General features: G+C 39.6%; 1 protein-coding gene across 2 annotated transcripts in view; it reads left to right on the forward strand.

The window, feature by feature from the left end:
• Positions 1 to 25608, forward strand: part of CNTN6 (contactin 6) — a 220575-nt gene extending 194967 nt beyond the window's left edge. For both annotated transcript variants that reach the window (XM_034775442.1, XM_034775441.1), the window contains exons 13-23: positions 171 to 346; positions 687 to 804; positions 1783 to 1941; positions 2033 to 2182; positions 6677 to 6747; positions 9696 to 9930; positions 10592 to 10707; positions 12193 to 12379; positions 21088 to 21200; positions 23267 to 23435; positions 24285 to 25608. In XM_034775442.1, the coding sequence (XP_034631333.1) occupies positions 171 to 346; positions 687 to 804; positions 1783 to 1941; positions 2033 to 2182; positions 6677 to 6747; positions 9696 to 9930; positions 10592 to 10707; positions 12193 to 12379; positions 21088 to 21200; positions 23267 to 23435; positions 24285 to 24385 (1595 nt within the window). In that variant the 3' untranslated portion in view covers positions 24386 to 25608. The remainder of the gene's footprint in view (positions 1 to 170; positions 347 to 686; positions 805 to 1782; positions 1942 to 2032; positions 2183 to 6676; positions 6748 to 9695; positions 9931 to 10591; positions 10708 to 12192; positions 12380 to 21087; positions 21201 to 23266; positions 23436 to 24284) is intronic.
• The last annotated feature ends 309 nt before the right edge of the window (positions 25609 to 25917 follow it).

Genomic DNA, 25917 nt, shown 5'->3' on the forward strand with positions numbered 1-25917 from the left:
ATCATCAAAATGTTAACGCTCAGTTTCTTTAATAGGGACAGTAGCAGAACATTAGATCAATTTTAAATCATTTCAGCAATGTTGCAAAAATCATTCAATTTTTTTTATTACAAACATATACTGGTATTTTTATACACTTGTTTATAATAAAGAATGATTTTTCTCAACAGAGAGGACTGTAATTACTGTTCCACCTTCTAAAATGGATGTTACAGTTGGAGAGAGTATAGTCCTACCATGTCAGGTGTCTCATGACCCCTCCGCTGAGGTTGTGTTCACATGGTCATTCAATGGAGATGTGATAGATTTTAAAAGAGGAGTGAATCATTTTGAAAGAATTGGAGGAGTAAGTTCTTCAAACTCTTTAGTGCTTCATCAAACTGTCCTTAACAGTCCTTAAACCACATAAACATCTTTCATAATTCCCATTTTCGATATGTATGTCAAATCACTGCTCCTTTATAAAAGTTACATCCATTTAGTTTGCTTTCTTATATTTCATAAACATGCTCAAGTTATTTGTGAAGCCATAATAAAAGTGTCAAACTGAAATAAACTGATGACAGCAATGAATGCTTTAATTTAAAAGCTGCATTTTTATTAATATTTAGCAAGTTATAAAAATGTCCAGTTGGAAAACATGTTGTGAGTGATTAGTTTTATCTTTTTCTTCCTTTTATCTCCAGGAATCTGTTGGGGATTTGATGATAAGAAATATTCAGCTAAATCATTCCGGGAAATATGTTTGCACGGTACAAACAACCATAGACAGTCTATCTGCAACAGCAGACGTAATTGTAAGAGGTAAGTCTATTAAGTGTAGAATTCTAACATAAGCATTTCACATTCTTACATAAGTTAACATCAGCAACTAGGTTGGTGAAATTTAAAAAGTTTGTGGGTCTCTGGTATAACAATGCAGTTATGTGATGGCATTTCCTATACTCATTGCTCTCTTTGAACCAAACTATACTTGGTAGGTACTGGCTAAAGTAAGGGTGGTGAGTAACTGCCCATTCCAATGGGAGCAAGCCCCATTTAAGATAAGGTGGCAAACATCCTCCCCAAGCATTCCAGTAAATGGGGAGGTTGTCTCCACAGTCTGCACCAGCCTTCAGAATGGCACAGTCTGCTCTCCCCTGCCCCCGCCCCCCTGGCGACCCCCACCCAGGTGTACCCAAGTTATTCTTCACATTGGTGCAAAAAGGCAATGTCATGATCATGCCTTCCCTCCTCACTCCTTTAGAGTTCTTAGGATGGAACATTCTGTGCATTCTACTGGCTGCCGAGACGCCGAATACAGGGATACAATTAAGAATCTAAGAAGATGCTCTGCAATAGATGTTGAAGCTCAGTTATGCATCCATTTCAAACTTTAGGAAAAGTCAAATTCTACTAGATATAAAGCTCCATCCAGACCCTAATCTCCCATTAACTTCAGTGGGAATTTTGGATATTCAGAGAATGTGAGGTCCAAAATGTTATTTTACATAGTCATATAATAAAGCTCTTTCAACTGAGTTCTGTTTCCTTCATGCTAACAATAGAGATATGTTCAATATCTTGTTTTCAATACCCCAGGAATGTCATTTTTTTAAGCATTTAATGAAGACATGAAATTTTAAGAGCTAGATTATGTAACTCTTACTCATGTAGGTGAGCCCTTATTTCCATGAGACAGGCCCACTAACTTCAGTGAGTGAATATGGGTTGCACAGTCCCATCCAACAATGAATTCACTATCCTAGGCATTGGTTACCCTAAAATATATGTTTCCATAAGGCCCTCCAGGTCCCCCACAAGATGTTAGAGTCGAACACATTTCTAGCACTACTGCCCTGCTATGCTGGAGACCAGGAACAGATAATAATAGTCCAGTCCAGATCTACGGTGTTCAGACAAGGACTCCTTTTTCAGTTGGATGGCAGGCAGTTTCAACCGGTAAGCAATTTGAAATTTCTGGTTCACTTTCATGCATGTCACAAGACTTAATCCAAAGGTGCATTTTCACTCACATGTCTTTTGTATTTAGTTCCTGAAGTTCTCAATGGCAGAACCTATTCAGCAACAGTGACTGGTTTAAACCCTTGGGTTGAATATGAATTCCGTGTGGTTGCTGGCAATAACATCGGGATTGGGGAGCCAAGCAGACCATCAGAGCTGCTAAGAACGAAAGCATCAAGTAAGTCTTCCTGATTTATTCCAATGATTTTAGAAACCTCCTAGTCACTACTCTGTTCTATTTAAAAATGAAATTACATCAGGCTATGGGACTGCTCCAAAGCCCACGGAAATCAATGAGGATTTTGCATTGACATCAATGAGCCACGGTCCACGCCCTGTGTACATTCGATTTGTGGAAGCATCTTTCAGTTCATAATACGCTAATTCAGTCTTAATGACACTCCAGTGATCTCAATGGAGATGGTTTTTCTTACACTAGGCCTGAGTTTGGCCATACTGTTGTAACAAAATTATGAATTCTATTGTTTAAACACTAATCACAGATCTTGTTTTCTGCCTGTTATAATGGTTATAATGGTGTGCACATGCCAGCCACAGAGCAAAGTATCAGCATGGAATCGTTAATGTCGTCTTCCTGAATAGAGTCCCTAACAACATTTTACATCTCCATTCAAAATTTGTCTGAGAGCTCAGCCACCAGTATCTGGGCGTAGCTGAAGGAAGTAACTTAGAACTTCATCCAAAGACCATTGAAGCCAATAGGATTGTATCCAATGATTTCAGTGGCCAAAAGATCAGGTCCTTTGCTACAAAGTCAGCCTAGCCCTTACACATTTCTCTAACCACCCCCTCCTTCAGCTCTTTTACTTACTTCCTGAGGGACTTTACCAACAAACACCTCTTATATTGGTTGGTTCCTCCCTGCCTGGCTTTTGTCTGTGGGAACATGCAGGCCGCATTCCCTGCAAGTCAAGACTAGAGCCTGAGCAAAAGCCTCCAGAGTCAGGATGCATATCTGGTGGGTGCCCCCACAGGTGCACACAGAGGAAAAGCTAGCAGTAGTGTTGGTGATATGCCATTTTCCCCTCATTGTGGGGTCTTCCTTGTAGAGTACCTACAAGTTAGGGAAAGGATTTTTAAAACCTACCTTCCTCAACCGACAAACTCCCTTAGGCTCCCATCTGCCTTCATCTTACCAACTACTTGAAGAATGTCTACACTGCAACTAAAGGCCTATGGACAGCTGATGTGGAGCTTGGGCGAAGCGACTGTTTAAATGTGGTGTAGACATTTGGTCTTGGGCTGGAGCCCAAGCTCTGGGACCCTACCCCCTTTCAGGGTCCCAGAGCTCAGGCTCCAACCCCAAACCAAATGTCTACACTGCAGTGAAATAGCCCGTTAGCTCAAGCCCCACAAGCCTGAGTCAGCTGGTACAGGCCAGTCTCAGGTGTCTAATTGTAGTGTAGATATACCCTGGTACATACTTCTGAAAGTGTGGGTCCCATACACAGCAGGAATGAGTGACTCAACCTGTCTCACTCAGCTGCCTCTAATTACTGGTCTATTCAAATAAAAACTGCACTGCTCTGACTTCTAAAACCCCTGCCAGAAAGCTGGTGCTAACTCACCGAATTTCAAGGCAATCTAGCCGAGACAGTCCTCAACCACATCTAGATTTCAAAACACAGAAACCAGTCCAGAATCCCACCAAACTCAATGGCAAGTTCCCAGTACAAAAAGAGCTCCTCTTCCCCCCCCCCCAGTTAATCAATAATAATAAGTCAGAAGTGCTCCAGAGAAAGTCACCCACTGCCTAACTCCCTTAGTCTCCCAGCTGCCTTCATTTTACCACCCACTGGGAGACTATGTGCTTTTTAAAGACTGGGACCCAACACAGCTGGAATGGGTGACTCACCCCTTCTCATTCTGGTGGTGGTGATGAATAGACTGAAGATACAGGCCAGCTTTTCTTAAGAGCAAGGGGAGTATGCTACAGCCCCAGAAGGGGTATAGTAAATAGCTACCTTCTCCCCCTGGAGCAAGTGGGGAGTATGAGAGGAATTGTGACTTACTAAAACTGCTGCTGGGACAGTACAGCTATGTGTCATCCTTCACATAGGACTGAGCATGAAAGTTCAGTATAGCCCAGGGGGAGTTCTAATTCCCCACCAACCTAGAGTGATACAAATGCCAAAATATCTTCTCAGGATGAGGTTTCAGAAGACCTATTGGAGTCAGGGACTTTTGATTCCCTCCCTTAATTAGCAATGCTGTGGTTTGCATGATGCTTCAGTAAGAACTAGTATGTTGGAATTCAAGATTCCTTCCATCAGAGAAAGCTTTCAGTAGCTCTGCTAGGGGGCTGCACAAGACTAGATGTGAAGAGATGGCACTTGCACAGCAAAAACAAACAAACACACACCCAGCAACAAGACGGCAATTTAAAATAGGGAACTGGGGAGGAATCGAAATAAGAGAAAACAACTTTCTCACAATGCATTTACTAGGGCCTGACCCAATGCCCATGGAAGTCAGTGCAAAGACTCCCCTCAATTCTATTGGACTTTGGGTCAGGTCCTACTGCCTTAAACACTTTATTGCTGTAAAACATTTTGGCTGCTGTATATGCAGCCTGAATACAACTGCTGTGTAGCGAGATATACTAGACACAGCCTAGTATTCTTTTCTGAACAGAATAGGAATTCACAGCGAGAACACAGCAGTGGCAGCAGAAGACTAGCGGTGAAAGGGTAATTTGGAAATGCCCTGTTGTAATAGCTATTTTGCCAGCTAAAACCTGATTGAGCATTAGTAGATTTGTGGATGCAAATGAGCCACTGAGAATTAAAATGCAGCTGAGAATTAATTGAGCCGCCGTTGGTGCACTCAACCGTAAATTTTCATCTGTTTCTCAACTATGACCCAGTTGAGGCTCTGTTGAGCAGTAGTATACATTTTTCCCCATGCAAATGTAGTAAAGACTGAACTCATTTAACACATGTGCTAATTGAGCATCAACTGGTTCATGGAACAGTGGAGTGCTAGTTGAGTCTGGCTTAAAAGTCTTTTTCTTCATTTACTTCTTTAGATTAATCCCCCTCCTTCCCATCTTAAACTCCTTAACTATGAAGCACACAGTGACGTTGGATATGAGCGATAAAATTTACCCACCAAAAGATCATACTTTACTGTCATCGAATTTCTAAAAATGGAAAAACAAAGCAAAACAAATGGTCTGCACCCAGTCCTCTGAAATGTTGTTCAGAAGACATGAGCTTGAGGCTAAACTTGGGTTATAGAATATGTTCTCTTGGAGAGAGACTATGATTTATATACAATATTTCTAGAGAGGATGAAGCCTCACAAAGGTTTAGAACTGTACTGGAGTCCTGTAATTAGTGTGTGGTCATGTATCTGGTTAATAACAATACAAAGCGCATCAACATATATGGCTGCTATCTTCCTGATATTGAGTAGTAGCTTATTTATGTCATTAGTCCCATAGAATATTGACAAGAAAAAAAAAAGGACTTCTCAAGGTAAAGGTGACAGAATTTGGTCCATAAGGTCAGATTCCGCTACCTCTATTCTGGTTTAATGTCAACTTAGTCCAGAAATTGTCCCACTGAAGTCAATGGGTGTTATTTTATGGTGTGCCTCTGAGAGCATAAAACTTGCAGCTCAGAAGGTTTTAAGCCACCTTTGTTCACTCTCAGACCTGGCCTGCTTGAGGTGCATGGAGGGCCCAATAATTTGTAACCCTACCCTTTCCATCTCTGACATGTCCTTCTGGCCCACATCACACATCTGACACAGACTCCGCTCTACATCACGCCTGGCAGTGGAGGCCTTGTAGGGCAGCATAAACTGCCTTGAGCAATGCTACTAATGAAGGGAATGCTCTTTTGGTTAGCTCCAGCATTCCAACTTAGGGCCATAGTGGAGGTGAGAATCCTTCTCATTGGTGCTACTTGTGGGGTGCTATTCAATCTGAGTAATGCTGTCAGAATATGGCACATTGTGAGGTTCACAGAAAGGATTAAAAACAGTTTCCTTCTGGTGGGAACTTATTGCAAGAGGCAGGGAATTTCCTTGGCTTTATTGCCTCCCTTCCCCAACTCTCACTTGGGAGTGATATGAAGTATGCTCCTCAGCTTGAATCACCATTGCATTACGTTAGTTGGACACTGGAACTCTAGTGTTATGGTGAATCAGGCCCCCATATTTATGCACCATTGGCCTCTTCTGATTGCTTGTTAAAAAACAAGCACAAACGTGATGGGATTTTTTTGAGTGTTGAGTTTCTTAAGAAAAACAAAAACCTATATTTAATTAAAAATATATATTTCTCCAGCAACATGTTTACCGCACAAATGTATAATTAGCCAGAAAATCAATAGTATAGCAGCTACAGTCTGAATGGAACATTTGCAATTAGTTGATGCATATTAGTGTCAGATACTTGATGTTACTAGGTTCTTTAATTTTTTGAACCAGGATGCCCATCTGTGCCCTCAGTCTTAGAAAACTGAAAATGTGTAAATATAATTTAAAACTCATTTAAAGTATACTGTTGTACCACAGAGTCCATGTATTACATTTTGAAAAGCGGAATTGCTGTATATAAAAACAGCTAAAATGTGAGCCTGCAATCATGCATTTGACAACAGCTGCTGTGAATCGCAAGTCACAAATGCCCTTTGTTCTTTAGTTCCTCTAGTGGCACCAACAAATGTGAGCGGAGGTGGAGGGAGTCGCTCTGAGCTTGTCATCACATGGGAGGTAACTTTTAAATCGATTGATCTAAATAGTTTTCTAAAAGTATATGGGTGAAATCCTAGGTCCCTTGAAGCCAATGGGAGTTTTGTCGTTGATTTAAATTGAGCCAGGACTTCACCCTCTGCCTGGCAAAGAAATACTCAGAAGATACAGATCAGGCTTTCTTTGTCATAAATAATTTATAGAACTGAACAGTTTGAGAGGCATACTCTAAATATATTTAGAACACGTCTATAACCCTGTTATCTCTATTATACAGAAAATTGCTTAACACGCTAATCTGCTTGGCCATTTTCTGCATTAAACATTTTTAACATTTTTGTTTGCATGTTGTTTATTCTTGAATACGATGCTGACAAGGCATATCCTATCATGTATTAAAAGAGATGAGGTTTTCAGTGCATACACTTAGTATTAGAGAATTAAAAACCAATCACACATCCAAAGGAAATCTCTTGCTTAAAATATACAAGCCACAAGATACAGTCTGGATTAAAACTCCAATCCCCACTCCTAGAATCAGTGATAGACACCTGTGATAGACACTTCCTTCCCTTCAGTTTTTTTTGTTACTGATCAGAAATGTGGCTTGGATTTTCTGAGCCAATTAGGGGATTTAGACACACAACTCACACTGAAATTAATGGGAGTTAAACTGTTAATATTTTAGTTGTCTTAGAAAATGTCAACCTGTATCTAGATATATGAAAAGGAGGATTCAACCAGATTGGAGGGTGGAGACCAGGCAAATAGGCCACACCCTTTCCTGTGTAGGATAGAGCTGGGGAGACTGAGTATATATGACATTCTACAAGATGAAACATGTTCTAAGGGGAAAGACTCCCATTTATTTTAATGGACTTTGGGTCAGGCTCCTCTATTCACAGTGCTCCCTCTCTAAGTGGTCGAACTTCCTCCATGGTTCAGGATGATGAGGGAGCATGATCTGATTCTGCTCCTCTGTTTGCCCCTTGAGTTTGCTTCCCTTTGAAAAAGTGGAGAGTCCTGAACTCATAGATAGGGTGTAATTCTAGAGAAGATTAAGGACAATTAAATGGTGCAATTTCCATAATTAGTGGCCACAACTAATCTAAATTCACTTGGGTTTGATCATATGTTAAACTGACATTTCACGCGGCCTCCTCAGATAAACTCTTCTTCTGTTACACAGTGTCAAGAAATAAGTGGCAGCTCTTGATTTCCATGGCCGTGAGAGATGACACTGCTGTTATTTTCTTCCCTCCATGGAAAGAATCGAAGAGCAAATGGTGATTTCAGTAAAATATTTTACAGTTTCTTACTGAGAAAATAGGAATCTTGGAGTCAGAGTTTAAATTGCACAATGGGCTTTTTGTTTCTTATAGTGCTACAAAGGTGTTTCTCTTCTTGTATATCGGGCACCCTGTGTACCCATGTCACTTCAATGATGATTTTCTTATTTTTCAATATACTATTTTCTCCACTTTTTGGTTTCCTCTCCTCTGTTCATCCATCATGAAAAAAGAAAACAGCAACAACCCCAAAACACCCACATCAAATTATCCCTGTTTTGAAATCTAACATATTGGACTCTACAATCTGTCCTGAGGACCAGCCATGGGAGACACTTATTATACCAGGCTAACAAAACAGAACACAACTCTTCTGCTTACCGTGATGAACTGACTAATCACCCTGATTAAAGCTGAGGTCACAAAAGCCTCAAAACAAATTAAATGCTCTAGCAAATAGCTTAAACTCTGACATATCCTCCTCCCGCCCCCACACACACCATAATCTATCACAGTTAACTCTTGCAATCCTGAGTACAAAATAGAAGGGAAAGCTATACTGTGGAGGGTTTTGAGGATTAATGTTTGTAAAGCACTTCAAAGATGGTAAGCTCAATATAGATGCTAATCTTTTCTATTTCATGTCTTCCTTGCCATTGGGCTCAGGAGGATTAAGGAGAATAGGCTAAAATATGATTCTTAGGAAACTTGTTATGCTCTTCTAGCTTTTTTTCTCCTTTTTACAATATTGATGATGGGTCATGGTGATTCCAACACACAGTAGAGCTTTGAACTGTAAGCTAAGGCTCACTGAAGGTTCTGCAGTTCTTCCTGCCCTTGTCTATACTTCCAGATTTTCCACCCCTTTTGCATGGTTGCTTTTCAGTGCATCTTTGTTTGATGTGAATATTTGCAGGCGTGCTATATTGCTAAGGAATACATCCTGTATATCTTGTATCATGCAGCACTGATCCTTTCACTTTCTTGTTCAAAATATTACACAGATGTTCTCTCTCCTTGAGATGCCAATATGGCAGTATTTTTTTTTTCTCAGAAAAAAAGGGCAAACTGGATACAGCGCTGATGAAAGTGCCCGCTTGGTATGAGTCATTGATAGATACCTTGAGAGGAGATTTCATTAATAGAAACATTAATTTTGCCATGTAGACTTTCAGTAACATTTCTATGCAAGACAAACTTAAATAAGGACATTTTTATGCACTTGGGATTGCACTCATCTAAAAATTGAAATAAAAGTGGTGTGCTTTTAGGTATGCAATTAACGTACACTTACGCATATACATTTGCTCTTTTCCAAATTCTTTTTTCCTTATAAATCATCCAAAATTAGCATTTCAGTCCCCTGTGGGGGGAAAAGATTCAGATACATCCTGAGTTGAGTGAAATGCTTTTAATTTTAAAAAACTTCACACTTGCAAGAGCATGCCTTTAATGGGACTGATCAAATCTTTTGTTTCTAAATGGATTGCCTCAGTAGATATATTGTTTTGATTTTTATTTCAATATTAAATTGACTGATGGAGCAAACATTATTATCTTCTCTAAGGCACAGTCAACCAAATCAATACAACTGAAATATACTGATAGAATGAAGATTCAATTAAAACCATATATACTTTCAAATTCTTATTGATTGATTGATTTCCTCTACATCTACAGTCAGTTCCTGAAGAATTACAAAATGGGAAAGGTTTTGGCTACATCATTATGTTTCGGCCTCTTGGTTCAACAAGCTGGACGAAGGCAGTAGTGGCTTCAGTAGAAGCATCGAAGTATGTCTACAGAAATGAAAGTATTACACCTCTCTCCCCTTTTGAAGTTAAAGTGGGTGTCTACAATAATGAAGGAGAAGGGACTCTGAGCTCCATATCTATTGTCTACTCGGGAGAAGATGGTAAGCAGCATTTATTATTATTATTTATTATTTATTTGTGTTCTATTAGCATTTGTAGACCCCCGGCCATGATTAGGGCTACATCGTGCTAGGCACTGTTCAGATATTCAAAGAAACACTCCATGCCCCAAAGAGATTACAATCTAAATGCACAAGACAGGCAAAATGTGGTAAAAGAGGAAACAATATTACCTGCATTGTATAGGTAAGGGATGGAGGTGAAGAGAGCTCAGGGCCAGATTTTCAAAACCACTCCGCATCTAGCAGCCCCCATTGAGTGGATTCAGGAGAAGGCTAGAAGAGACTACTTATTGCCAGATTTATCTAAAGAGTTTGGCATCCAAAATGTCAAACTCTTTTGTAAATGTGGCCACTTATTTTTGGTGCTTAAATTGGAGCTGAGCTTTTCTGAAAATCTGACTCAAGCTACAGGTGCTGATCATTTTTGAAAATCATGCCCTGACTTAGCCAAGATCACATATGCTGTCTGTGCAAAACCAGGAACTGAAACCAAATTTCCTGAGTCACAGACTAGTGCCTTAACCATAATATCTTTTACTCCTTTTAGTTCTTGCACTTTTGATGTTTAACTTTTAATCAAATGATATGTTCTGTAAATTGCATTTATTACAGACATGCATTTTCTTTCTTATGATCCTAGAGCCACAGATTGCACCAATGAGGGTTTCTGTGCAGAGCTTTTCAGCTTCCGAAGTTGAAGTATCTTGGAATGCTATTGCATGGAACAGGCATACAGGAAGGGTACTTGGCTATGAGGTGATGCACAAAAAATTAATTACATATTTTGTTGAAAGATGTTAATTTCAGACTTCACTGCAATCATATCTCTTCCAAAAGCCGTGCATATTCTAGCTTGCCTTCCATTACAGTGAGTTAATGGATAAGAGACCTTCACCCAACTCTCATTAGCAACATTTCACCTGAAATAATCACAAGTATTTACAGTCCAGTACTGCAGTTCTGTCTATGCCTTCCTATAATGTACTAAAGTAAATTAAACCTTCACTAACAGCACTTAGGTCTACTCTTTTGCATTGAGTACTATAAGAGGACTTGCATTGTATTCTAAAAACCATAACTATCTATCCATCTATTCATGTTCTTATAGCATAACCATCACTATAGTATCTGAGCAACATCGGGCACTTGATGGCACTGAGACATATAGATGAGCTAGAGCAAGTAGTATTTTAACATTGGGTCACCAGTACAAATCCATTTGAAATTGAAAGTAACTGAAAGTTGTTACCATCAAAAGACTGTTCTGTAGCTTATATGAAATACATTGGTATTCTCAGTCCAGCTTCTAGTGAATAACTGTCCATGTCATAAAAAATAACCGCTTACAGTAACAGCACATTTCTCCCTATTTCACACACTGATTGGAAGTCTCTAGCACTGAAATGGTCATGAAGACTTCATCCAAACTCCCCCTTGATGTACACCACATGCAACCCCATTGATATCAATGGGTTTTCATTGGATGTAAATTGGGATTGATCCCAAGAGGTGGTGTCTTCAGGATAGAGTGAAGGCACACTGGTGAAGGGTGGGGGAAAGTTTTTTACATTACCATTATTTGTGCTCTATATGTTCTATGAATATACTAACACTGAAATATTATTTGAGGTTCCAATGCTGTAAATCCAACCCATTTCACATGCACTATGAAAAAAAAACACCCACTTCTCTAGATAAAATAAGCCTAGAATAAATCAAATGCAGACAACAGAAATATTTAAAATTCTATTGTCCTATCATTATGAGCATACATATCAAACAAAGGGGCAGGGGTGTAGAGTATGCAAGCCCTACTAAATTAAACATCCATTAGAGCAAGAGAAAGGTCTAAGTAAATAGTTGCTATTGTATCAAAACTCATAATTAAAAACCTCCTTGATGGCTGATATAAGTGTCTCATTGTGTCTTTTTAAGTCTTTTTCAAATATGCTCAAATTATAAAATCAGACAAGCCTTTAAAATTTCTTACCTTATCAAGGTTTCCCTTTTGGACATCTATAAAACTAGGGATTTCTCATTTGCTTTTCTAATTTGTATTCAGAGTCTGAAATTTTATTTCTTCACTATAAATATTCATGGTTAATTTTATTTCCTGACAGTTTCAATTACAAAACATGCTGTCTTTCTTGAAACCGTAGTTGTTGGCTTGTCTCGTTTCCAATCAAGACTGTAATTGGTGGGAAAACAATGAACTGCCTGTTCTTTGCTCTTAATATTCAGGTTTTATACTGGACAGATGATTCCAAGGAAACTGCAGCTGGTAAAGTTAGAGTCAGTGGAAATGTAACAGCAAAAAACATCACAGGACTAAAGGCCAACACAATATATTTTGCAACAATAAGAGCTTACAATACAGCTGGGACAGGCCCATCCAGCACTCCAGTCAACATCACTACTAAGAAGTCACGTAAGTATTTAATTTCATATGCAATGAGTTATACAAAAGCAGAACAAATGCCTAACCTTATATCAACATATCACAGTGCATCTTTGTTTTATGTGGTGATGTTAATAAATGGATCCCAAATAGCTTGACAGTATTAAACAGTGCATTTAAAAATAAAATAAACTAATTTATCTCTCCTTCTGCTGTTAATAGGCAGAGTAGTCAACATTAAAAAGTCAACATTTACCAACAGTTTCCTCCCCTGTGATATCTGAGATGCCCATTCAGTAAATAGGCAAAGGGAACTCCTGGGGTGAAATCCTGGCCACAATAGATATGTCTGCGCTACAACTAGACACCTGTGGCTGGCCTGTGCCAGCTGACTCGGGGTAAGGGGCTCGGGCTAAGGGTCTGTTTAATTGCGGGGTAGATACTTGGACTCCGGCTGCAGCTTGAGCTCTGGGACCCTCCCACCTTTCATGGTTCTAGAGCCCAGCGCCAGGCTGAGCCCGAATGTCTACACCAGAATTAAACAGACCTTTAGATCAAGCCCAAGTCAGCTGAAAAGGGCCAGTCGCAAGCAGTATAGAGTCATCTAATTAGGTCAATGGCAAAACTCCCATGGATTTCAATAGGACCATGATTTCACCTCTGCAGGTTATTTTATCTGTTCTATTCTACCTTTAGGTGATTCCCCCAGTAATTCCACATTTTTTAGAACATAAAATATCTATGGCATTTCAGAACTGAAATTCCCCACAGTTCAAGGGGATTTGGTTCTGTATGTTTTAGGCCTATCTTTAGTATTTATTATGACTGACAGCAAAAAGATTAAGCACTTGTAACTATGTTCACTAGGGGGGAGGGATAGCTCAGTGGTTTGAGCATTGGCCTGCTAAACCCAGCATTGTGCGTTTAATCCTTGAGGGGCCACTTAGGGATCTGGGGCAAAATCAGTACTTGGTCCTCCTAGTGAAGGCAGGGGGCTGGACTTGATGACCTTCCAGTTCTATGCGATCATTATATCTCCATACATTATTATGCTGCCATGTGGCAACCATTGATAAACATTTACTTTTGAATAGCCATGATGTGCTACATTGCTGCATGTTTTCATATGCGATTTCAAAAGAGATGGCACGTCAATAAAGAAAAGCTGTTCCAAATGGCAAACAACAATATTGGGAACCAGGAATATGAGTTTGGGGTGGGTTCTTTTGTAATACAGTTGTTAAATGTTACTGGTTACATTGTTGTCTTCCAGTGTTCTGCAGAGTGAGAGAAATATATGTAATGGATTCATATAAAGGCAGATTATTCAGTCATTTAAATTTCCCATGGTAACAGAATTATGACAAAACATGCCACTCCCTTTTTAGAACGCTGTCCAATGAAGCTAATAACTGATGGTGTTTTAAGGCTTGATTCTCCAAGGTTCTGAGAAACTCCTGGAAGTATCAAGCGCAATCCAGGAGCTACCACGCATCTCGCAGGATAGAGTCTTTAAAGACGTGTGAGAGACCTATTACTTAACAGTAAACACACATTAGAAAAAGCATTATGCCACAGATCTACACAGAAGGGATGTATTTGTGGAATCCTGATAAGAATAAGATTTAAGACTGATCCAATTCCAGTGGAAGTCATTAACGTCAGTGGGCACTGGATAAAACAGGGATAAAAATAGCAAGAGTTTGAAGAACAATTTTGTGCAATAGTGAGCATGCATGTGCATACCATATGGCAGATTCAAAACAAAATCTGAATATTAACCAGACATTTCATGTCTAAATGATATCTAAATAAGCATATTGTTGTCAAAGGCTTAAATCAACTACTTAAACTTCTTTTGCCCCTTGAAGATTGATAGCATTTACAGCTAGAAATTGTACTGATCCTTAATTAGATACAGTGGTGGGAATGTTGGACATGTAAGTTACTAAGTAGTATACAGTTTTTTCCTTGCTATCAAATACATTCTGAGTGCCTCTCACATATTATCTTAACCCCAGTCATAATTCTGCTTTTTTTTTCTGCCTTTATTACATATCATTTCTACAGATGAAAAAATGCACATACAAGGGGCTCTATAAAGCCAAATTTATTATTATAGTGCTGTCTGGAAACTCTGCTATACATTTTTGTCATCATTTTCATAATAAACTCTTGTTTTCAATGGTTTCTGAGTTGGAAGTGAAAAATAATTCAGGCAGAAACCTGGCATAGAACCTGGAAATTTGGCATATCCTGGAAGCAAAACATAATGGCAACTAAGAGGAACCAAATGACTTTTTAATATGTAGTGTTATGATACATTATGAAAGCTCAAACGTGTCCCAGGACATACAGCTTAATATTTCAAGTATTATTAGAAAAAATAGAGTTGGAGTGGAGTTCTCAGTCCAGAATTAGGGCCTGTGTGAAAAGCCCTTAATGTTCTCAAAATCTTTTGCATTTGCTTCTTGGATTTGCTCTTCCTCCTGAATATTAGGCTTTAGAAAGAGTGAGTCCCCTATTAATGTCAATTTAAGAAACAATTGTATTGAGTATTGCCATCCTTATTTTTGTTTACCTGCATCTCCTTTTTAGATTGCAAAGACTTCAATGTTCAAAAGGGATTTAGTGAGTTAGGACTAAATTGGACACTTAGCTCCATTGGGAATTGGACACTTAGCTCCATTGACTGAATCATACTTAGGGCATAGGGGAAGGCCAAATAATTCAAGATGTACCCTTCTCACTCTAAATTTCTAGTTACAGTTCATATAGTTTATTTTACCCATGATAAATGTGGTTATCATAACCTTGGGTCCTATCTCCCCACCTTCAGTCCACAACTTACATACTGCTTCCTGGAACGGATCTACAACTTTTGCTGCTAGAAAAATGAAAAGGTAGCATTTTGTTTGTCTTGTAGAAGAGAGAAAAAATATGTTTTGTTTTGTACTGTTTTTTGTAAACTTCACTATCAGCAGAACTGAATTTTGCCTATTCCTCAAAAGAGTACATCAGAATTAGAGCTAAACACAAAATTTGTAACAAACAGTTTATCCAATGAATTTAGTCCTTTTTCCTGTCCGAAGTGACTGCTTTATGCAGATTAATTTACCCTTCAAAATGATTATTGTGGGTAAAATCTTTTAGCCTATGGATTTGTTGTGAGCTGCTCACTACATATATCAGTTTGAATACATCATCATGTGGCTGAGTGCCTTCTTGTGACCTCAAGGCAGTCCTGCAAATAGCCCCTACCTCAATTTCTGCCTTTTAGGTGCTTCTTCTATAACTCACAAATCCTTTTGTCCATTCACACATCTCCTTAGATTTTGGTTTATTAAATTAATAAACATTCAAATTCCTCCTTAAATTGATCTGTTTACATCTTCTCATCAGGTCACTTGGAGGCCTCCTGCTTCCGATTTCAATCCCAGAGTCCCAGGTTTCTGCGCTGGAACCTACTTGCTCCCAGCAACCTTTGTACTCAAGATGGCCTCCATAACTCTCTCAGCTCAGCCCTGGTATCTCAGTGTTCTCTGCTGGAGCCTATTTGCTCTCCAAAATCAGTCGTCTCCCTCCATCCCCACTCTAGTCTCCTAGGGAATATCATCTCTGCAGCTTCCCGCTGCCCTTAATAACAGATACAGGTGAGCCCTGCTCGGGTATGCCTGCCTAGTAACTAGGGTTGGCTAGCATTTAAAGAGGCAAGCCACCCTGTTACACCCTGTCATTGAAGTGGTGTGATTGGTCACCTAAGCACACAGTAAGGCATTACTCACCATAACTGAAAATGGCAGAATCTGTCCCTTAATTTCTTAGAACCTTAATTTATCTATCTATTAAAGGGTGTAATTATACTTCGACATTATGAGGGCTCATTAACTAATATTTGAAAAACTCTAAGTTCCTCAGAAGATAGGTGCTTTATATGTGACAAGTATCAAGTAATAGTAATGATAAATGAAACTAAGCTCTCTAGATACTCTAACATTTATCACTAGAGGACAGTACATAAGAATGTAGAGTAGGTACCATATAGGCCTGAACTATGAAGTTCTGATCTAGAACTGAAATTCCCCACAGTTCAAGGGGATTTGGATCTGTGTGTTTTAGGCCTATCTTTAGTATTTATTATGACTGACAGCAAAAAGATTAAGCACTTCTAACTATATTCACTAGCAGCTTTGTTGATTAGTTCCCACCTTCACCACCAAATACCCACTTCTCTCTATGTACCAAAATACTTGTGGTTAGGAAAGCATCTGTTTCAGAGTAGCAGCCGTGTTAGTCTGTATCCGTAAAAAGAACAGGAGTACTTGTGGCACCTTAGAGACTAACAAATGGGCTGTAGCCCACAAAAGTTTATGCTCAAATAAATTTGTTAGTCTCTAAGGTGCCACAAGCACTCCTGTTCTTTTTAAAGCATCTGTGTTTTCTTTTGATTAGCATGACACTAGAATGACATATCAAAGTGAGATCTGCCTATCAGAATATTCAATAGGATGAAGCTTCTTGCCCAAGAAAGTGTAATTCCAAATATTGCAAAGACTGTTAGGCTTTTGTTTGTTTGCTTAATTTATTTTAATAAGAATATTGTATTCACATTATTTTCTCTCTGTAGGCCAGACCTCCTAGTCCAGTCACATGGAGGTATGAGGGATGGGAAAGATAGCTGTAAGCCACCTTTCTTGTCCACCAATCTAGGACTGGCTGGGGGCCAATCTGGCCTCCAAAGTAATTTGGAGCAGCCTTAGGACTGCTCTAATTTACACAGGTAGTGACTGCCCCACTGACTGTTCCATTAGCACAGTGAACTCCACGTTGGATATTAGGAAACACTATTTCACTAGGAGAGTGGTGAAGCACTGGAATGCGTTACCTAGGGAGGTGGTGGAGTCTCCTTCCTTGGAGGTTTTTACGGCCCGGCTTGACAAAGCCCTGGCTGGGATGATTTAGTTGGAAATTGGTCCTGCTTTGAGCAGGCGGTTGGACTAGATGACCTCTTGAGGTCCCTTCCAACCCTGATATTCTATGATTCTATGATACACATTCAGGCCTCTCCAGATGTATCCCCCTACAGTGGTGGGGCTAGGAGTGGACAGGGTACTGCTGGCTAGAGGGAGGAATCCCAGAATACCACATGAGCTTTACAAGGTGTACAGCAGCCAGGTGGAGGGCAAAGGATCTGGCCCCGAGCTTTTATATTTTTATTTGTTTTTATTTTTTTGTGAAATCTGCCTTACAAATAGCTATGGAGGGCAAAATAGAGGCATAGGTAGCCCCATGTAGGATGGAGTGAGGCTGGTGAATCATGCATTCTCCCCTCCTCAAGCTCCTTGGGGATTCTCTGGAGAGGATGGTAGTACCACAGGCCATATTACCAGCCCTGTTGTAACCCTCTTCACTGTTGGGATCCCATTTTAAGGGGCAGCTGAGATCACAGGGCATCCCTGGTCATATTGCTCCACTGGAGCCTTGTTGATGGGTAGTGCAGGGGGAGGGGGCACAACAGGCAAGCCTCTTGGCTCATTCCACTTTGGGGATGTTAGGGGGATCCCACTGGGATGGTTGAGGAGAAACTGAATTTCACCCATGAAGTTTCCACTTCTTAGCCCAGTTGTATTGGGAATCCAGTCCTGGAGCAGGCAAATTGAAAGTGCTCCTCCTCCCTTTGTTCTTCACTTGGTGACCATCCAGGACATGGTACCAGCAGTGAGTGTGGAAAAAAGGACCTGGGCAGATCCTGAGAAAGCAGCCTGAAAGGAGGCTGTGAAGTTACTGACTGGGAATGGGTAGCACAGTTGAGATTCCATTTTGGAGCTAATTGACTGTTTGATAAAGCAAGAAAATTAATATGCACGCTGCATTTTTTTATTCTCCTATATAAGCCAAAAATTATTAAATACAACTAAGATCACAGGGTGCTGTACATTTATCACAGCAAGGACACCATCACACATATAGCTGTATTTTTGTATATTAGGTTGGCAAATGTGACTGCCATGAATTTTTGCTCTTGGCTACATGGTTTGGAGGTCTCTGTTACCCCTTTGGTGTTTAGGAAATTCATGGTGGCTGGCCAGCCTACATCCTTGTGCTGAAGAGAACAAACACTAGTTCTAGATTCTGGGTGGCTTTTACATACAGATAGCAGTAGGGCCTGGAGTTCCCTCTGCAATCTCCTTCCCCTCCACCCCAGTTTTGCTGCACAAAGGCAGCCAGAATATACACCGTAACAGCAAGAGGGTTTGGATAACTCTCCTGTGATACAAACGGACACATTTTGGGTGAAAGTCAAATGGTAATGGCTTATGAGTTTAAGTTAGACTTCAGTGGCACAACAAAGACCTTTGTGGCGGCTCTTTGGAGAGGGGTGAAGATCCTCCATGCACAAGTACTTGCAACGCTACCATGAAAATACCCGTCAGCATACACAATTGGTTGAGGATTCATGACACTTTCCCTTCACTGGGCCTCCTTGTGAACAAGTAATTGCTTGAAAAAGTGTTTGTGGAAAGGTTGTGAACATCAGTTAAGTGAGTTCACTTTTTTATGCAAGTTCATGGGCGTTTTCTAAAGAAAGAAATCAGAATTCACCCAGCTTTCAGACTATTTCTCAGTGAGGGAGCGCCTGAAATATGCACACATCTGTTTGGTTACACCTCGGTTGTTCACCAACATCTTCCTTTCCTAATGATGAAAAGGATTAAACCTCTCCACAATTATGAAACAAACAACACTACTTTTCTTGCATAATGTAACAATTAGTTTGTTCCATCTCTGTAGGAAACAAAAAGAGATTACAGACTGTTATCAAATTAACTGTTCCTTATCATTTACATATGTTAAGTGTCAAGGTCAGATGTGGAAACAGCAGTGCATAAATTTAAAAGGGGAGAAAATGGATGCCAGAAAATTAATATGTTCATTTCAGGTCTGAGTCATGAAAACCATAGGAGTCCTTCTGGTCCTAATGAATCCATTTCCTTCCTTCCAATCCAAGTCTATATTTATAGACTTTAAGGCCAGAAGGGACCAGTGTGGTCATCTGATCTGACCTCCTGCACGTTGCAGGCCACAGAACCTGTAATAGATTTATAACCTCTGGTTGAGTTACTGAAATACTCAAATCATGATTTGAAGACTTAAGTTACAAAGAATTTACCATTTACTCCAGTTCGAACCAGCAAATGACTTGTGCCCCATGCATCGGGGAAGGCAAAAAATCCCCAGAATCTCTGTCAATCTGACCTGGGGGGAAATTCCTTCCAGACCTCAGATATGACAATCAGATCCTGGGCATGTCAGTGAGACCAGTGAGACAGACACCAAGGAAAGAATTCACTGTAGTAACTCAAAGCCCACCCCATGTAGTGTCCCATATCTGGCTGTTGGAGATATTTTCTATTAGTAGTCACAGATGGGCCATATGCCATTGTAGGCAATCTCATCTCATTCCCTTAATTTCTAAATGCTCTCCTCCCAGATGTGGTCCCTAACCAAGACAGATACACCATACAGCAGGATACAATCCACCATTCTAGATCTCAAATTTACTTCAGAGATGCTGTTTCAACTTCACACATCCTTGGAGAACCCCCTGATACTTGGAGAACTCTGAATTTTGCAGGATTTAATCCCAGTCATTTTGGGGTAGATTTTCAATGGCCCGAGTGAAGAGCTCTCTAAACTAGCCACTAGGAAATGCCAAGGAGTGGGGACAGGCTTAAGTCCCACCAGTCTCCACTCCAAGATATTTAGGTGCCCAATTCCAGGCAAAAGGGAGGCACCTCCCCCTGTTTGGGATTCTCAGCCATGAACCTTCTCCTGGAATTAGTCTCCTAAACCTAGTCAGTCCTTTCTCATGAAAAAAAAGACAGAGGATTGTGAGCATATATACCAGATTGGGCCCCACAAGCAAGACAGGCAGGGGAACACCTCATTTAGGAATGCTGGCATGGCTAGTGCACCAAGCAGGTTGGTGGCAGTCAGGACTTAGGCATTTTTTGCACATGCCCACAACTGGAAGCTTAGGTGCCGTGGGGACTCCAGGTGCCTACTGGGTTAGGTGGCAGATCAGCAGGGTTTTGAGGATCTCAGTGGTGCCTAAATTCAACATTGGATCTCAGTAGTCCCGAAAGGTTCAATTTAGGCACTAAACTTTTAAAGGCATTTAGGTGCCTAACTCCACTTGATTGTAGCAGGAATTAGTCACCTAAATACCTTTGAGGATCTGGAACATTGTGGATCTATCACCTAATGAGTGTTATTTGTGCCTTCAAAAGTCTACTCTGTCTACTGGACACAAGGGTTTCTAAAATCCTGGCAGTCTGATCTATCAAAAACAAAGATTTGCACATTGAGCTTGTTTCAAGCTTTGTAACCTCTTTTTTTTCTGATATCCACATAGAAAAACATTTTGTAGTACATTACATCTAAATATTCGTAATAGTACTTAAAATTTAACAAAATCTATTCAGTGTAACGTAGTATAGGCTGAAAGCACCAGATTCTTCCTATATTCCTAAATTGCACTTTTCTCAGTAGGTAATTTGTGTTATGAGTAGAACTTTACAGTTCTAACTAACATGATAGGGATGACTGACCTGAAAATATTTTTATTCCTCTTGGTTTGGATCAGCCGTGCATTGGTTACTTTCATGTCAGCAGCTTGTTCGATTATACTATGCAAATTAATATCCAATTGTATCTTGTGATTATCTTTTTTAAAGCACCAAGTCAACCACCAGCAAACATTGCATGGAAACTGACAAATTCAAAAATATGCTTGAATTGGGAACATGTAAAAACAATGGAAAATGAATCAGAGGTGTTAGGCTACAAAGTAAGTAATTTCTTTGTCTAATTAATCATACATATTGGTTATAATAGAGACACCACAAGTAGAGCAAATGCTTGATGACAATCATACTTTCCCTGAGACTAATCACTAAGTGGAAAATATTGACTTCTTCAGTGTTTGGGATGCATGATGGACAGTCAAATATAAAAATTAAAATTGGGCTATCTGCTATTAGCTCTTATAATTTGTCAATGCATAAATGCATCTTCACACAGATCAGAGGATAGACCTCTAGGTAATAGAAGTGTCAAGGAGCTCTACATGAAAATCATTTTAATAAATCTATTGTTTTAAAAGGGTAAATTTAGTATGAAGCCTGTTTGCAGTGGTTTTGACCAAGGAGGGAGGTGACCACAATCCAGTGCAAGAAAGGAAAGATTCTTCATTCCCATCATGAAGAATTTAGACACTGGCCTTTAGGCCCAGTCCTGAAAAAACTCTTCCTCACATGGGTGAAGACTTGCATGAGTAAGGATATGCAGGACCTTTGTGGAATTGTTGTTTTATTCACCCCAAGGTTATGCACAGATATTTCCCATGAAAAAAAAAGAACCCTGCCCCAAAAAACAAAACAAAAACATCCAACATTTCTGGAAGAGAGGTGAGCCCACACACTGTTACTCCCTAGTGAGTTATGTTATTTGACGAGCTGCACACTTTTGGGGACAGACTAGACTGTTGAGTTCTGTTAGGTTCACTCCTTTGTGCTTTAACCATTTGCTTCTAGGCAATACTTTTCTATTATATTTCAACATTCTAGGAGCTCTTTAAGTACTCACTGCAATAAACCTATTTTAAAAATGCCCATTAACACCATTTCTCCATCCACTTCACTCTTCAGTTTATCTTTTTTAACATAAAAGTGTCAAAAAGCTGCCAAGAGCAAGAAGTTATATACTGTCATTGCTGTGCTGGCAAAGAAGAAAGACTTCCTGAAGAAGAGATTATTCTTGCATGCAGGATTTGCATCTAAATTTATCTCTGGCTAGCCCTCGTGCACCAGTGAAATAGTCCAACCAATCTGTAAGCTGGCACAACGATATCATAACAAAAAGACCACATGAACAGTACTAAATGAAGTGAGTTCTGTGTTAGGAGAGAAGGAGTTCTAGTTGACACTATCCAAATTACTGTCTCCTCTTGAGCTTTTTTAGTACATACACCTACAGGTTGCTTCACTTTTTTCAGATCCAGCGGCAGCTCCAGGCACCAGCACACCAAGCGCATGCCTGGAGCGGCAAGCCGCAAGGGGTGCCCTGCCGGTCCCTGCGAGGGTGGCAGTCAGGCAGCCTTCGGCGGCGCGCCTGCAGGAGGTCTGCCAGTCCCGTGGATTCGGCGGCAATTCGGCGGTGGGTACGCCGAAGCCGCGGGACCGGCGGACTTCCCGCAGGCATGCCGCCGAAAGCCATCTGCCTGCCGTGCTTGGGGCGGCAAAAAAGCTAGAGCCGCCCCTGTTCAGATCTGCAGCTAAGCATTACATTGCACTCAATGGGAGTATTTGTATTGATTCAGATGGACTTTGGATCAGAAACAAATGGGCAGATTTTCAAAGCATGATGGTTTCTTTGCTGTTTCGAAAATGGGGCCACAAGGGGAGATGATGGGCAATGAGCTGAGCTGTTTTCAAATCAGGCCTCAATTGTGGATGAGAAACTCTAAAATCTGGCCTTAAGTGCATCCTCCGTACTTCCACACTGGGTGAGATAGAGACATGAATAATACATTTTGAATAATCTTTCATGGCCTTACACTGTAACTGAAATTTGGATCTATTTCTTATGAATACTGTATTGCACATAGGACAATGTTGTAATTGGCATTGTAATTGAAGCACTACACCCATTAGGCCCCATATGCTGAATCTACACAGAAAATTATAGTAACTTTCTGAAGTGGTCTGTGTTTCTGCTCAATAAATCTGCAGGGTTCTGAACATGAAGAATTACATGTGTGTGAGATATGAGAAATAATGCGCTCTCAGAGACCCTAAAAAAGGCAACTACAAAAATCCAATTACTTCTGTTTTTTTCTAATCCCTTTATATTTAGATTTCATACAGGCAAACTAGACAAAGCAAAACTCATATACTGGAGACAAATAACACCTCAGCTGAGCTTCTGGTACCATTTGAAGAAGATTATCTCATAGAAATAAGAACAGTCAGTGATGGTGGGGATGGCAGCAGTAGTGAGGAAATTAGGATTCCAAAAATGTCAAGTAAGTTGGTTTTTTTTCTGAATATTATTGTCTAAAATGAAGCCAGTGCACTTCTAAAGGGAAGGCTAACTAGATCTTCACCACGATCGATGAGCAATAGCATGGCTTAATCTAGGTAAACCTGGAGCAATCTCTGGTATAGTTTTATGTTTAATGCAAATTGGGGAAAGCAATTTATACAGTCTGTGTGTGGCCTAACTTTTTAGGGTATCTCTCCCTCTGCAGTGGCCTGGAGAGTGGGACCAAAACTCCATGTGGAATAAGTGACTCTATTCAACACAAGGGTGTGCCTAATAGGCATTATGTAGCACTGATTTGTTGGTAATAGACTTGGGGGTGCATCTCCTCCTAAAATACCTTCAGAGAAGGTGCCAGCTATCATGAAAAGGTTCCTCCTTTTCTCTTGTTGAGATGAAGTTATGTCATTTTACTTCTGTAATTCCTGGGCAACGCTGCCGGAAAAAGTACTATTTGAGCCCATTAGCAATAACAAAGAGGGTTACCAGATAGCAAGTCTAAAAAATCGGGATGGGGTTGGAGGGTAATAGGTGCCTATATAAGAAAAAGCCCCCAAAATTGGGACTGTCCCTATAAAATCAGGACATTTGGTCACCCTAGTAACAAAGCATCATGGTCCCAATCTTATGACGTGCTAGCGTCTCTGGGCACTGATGACACTTAGCACCTTGCATGAGCTGATATGAATTATAATAATTCATAACATGTGTATATGCATTTTTGCTGAAAAATTTGAATGATTCTGAATTCTTTGAAAAATAGATCTGACACAAAGTACTCTTGCATATGAATTTACTTGCCTGAGGTGGTTTTATTTTTGTATTTTTATAGGTTTAAACTCCAGAGGAACAAAATCATTCCAGTTGGTAGTCCATGTGGTAACAAATGGGATTATGATTCTGAGTTGCATTCTTACTTTCTCAGCTCTTTGATGATTAAAGCCACGGACAGTCATGGACCTTTGAAAGTAAATCGTCTATAGATTTTATCCTGATACTCCAGCCACAGTCAACATTCCCGATGACTATACTATTGGGGGGTGGGAATATACACTGTACAGTATTAAGAATGTAAATATCAATATTGCATTAATAAAAATATATTAAAATCTGTGGATAAATATATATAAATAAATTAAATGGAGTGGTGCCAAAATATAGCTGTGTGATTGCAACAAGTGACACCTATTATATTTTGCAAACAATGAGGTATGGTGCAAATCCAGTTTAATTATATGACCCACATGAAAGACCCGGGCCAACTCATACATTGTGAATTGATAACAAAGAGGGAATAGGTTTGCAGATGTTTGTGGAGTGGATATTTACCCTATCTTCCTCATTTCAATCTTTACAAAAGAATAATAATCACACTTTACAATTTAATGAAAAAATATTTGTTTACATTTTGCACCTATTTGTATCAGGTTACCACCTGGATGTTACAAGACATGAATCGACATATAATGTACCCTTTTGAACTTTACCAAATTATTTTCTCTGAAAAGGGAAATAGTCATCTGCTTCTACAAAAGGAATTAGAGTCCAATCCAAAACCCATTGAACTCAGTTAAAACAATCCCATTGACTTCAATCCCACAGCCTGTGGATTAGGCCCTTAACGAGACAATATTTCTTATGATATAGCATACACTATACCAGTATAGTCTCAAAATACATTTTTAAAAAACTTTTTCATGCAAAGAAACTATTCTGGTCAATAAATCAAGCATTTCAGAGGGGGCTAAATATTTACATTAATATTATTAGTAAAGGAACATCTTCACGGTCTGTGAAATATTTGACGTACTATTTTTCTTATAAATTCAATGTAATTTTGTGTTTCATTTTCTAAATCATCTGCTTCGGTTCTGTTTTTCTAATAAATAAATAACTGAATAATCCAACCATATAGTTACTTAAATATTTAAGACTACATTTTCATCTTGCTGCTTTGGGATATACTTTGTGTACATAATTTCCTTTAGCATTAATGCAATTCACAAGCATACAGCAATGCCACTCAAAAGATGAAAGGTTGTTGTGTGACCTTACAGAAAACTTTTCACAATATCTTTTTTTATACCAATACTACCCTATTGAATAAAATGCAATCATTGAAAGAATTAATGACTAATCTGAGGAGAACTTTTTTCCGTTACCAATAAAGTATACAGTGGCTTGTTGAAAAGCTCTGCATATTGATTTGACATAAATCATCTCAAATGTTGAAAAAGTTCTGAAATGTTTTGTGCCCAGCCATCTAATTGCAGGGTATTCACATTTATGTGGTTCCCCTCTGCCTGTACGTAGTGGATGAAATCCTGGCCCTATTGAAGTCAATAGCAAATCTCCCATTGACTTCAATGGGGTACAATATCACCTAATGCATATTACATCACTGACTAATCTTAAAGGGCCCTTAAAGGGATCTGACCAGGAGATACTGAAATCATGTGGTGGGA

The sequence above is a fragment of the Trachemys scripta genome, chromosome 7 (assembly GCF_013100865.1).
Source record: "Trachemys scripta elegans isolate TJP31775 chromosome 7, CAS_Tse_1.0, whole genome shotgun sequence".
In the NCBI taxonomy this organism is placed as follows: domain Eukaryota; kingdom Metazoa; phylum Chordata; order Testudines; family Emydidae; genus Trachemys; species Trachemys scripta.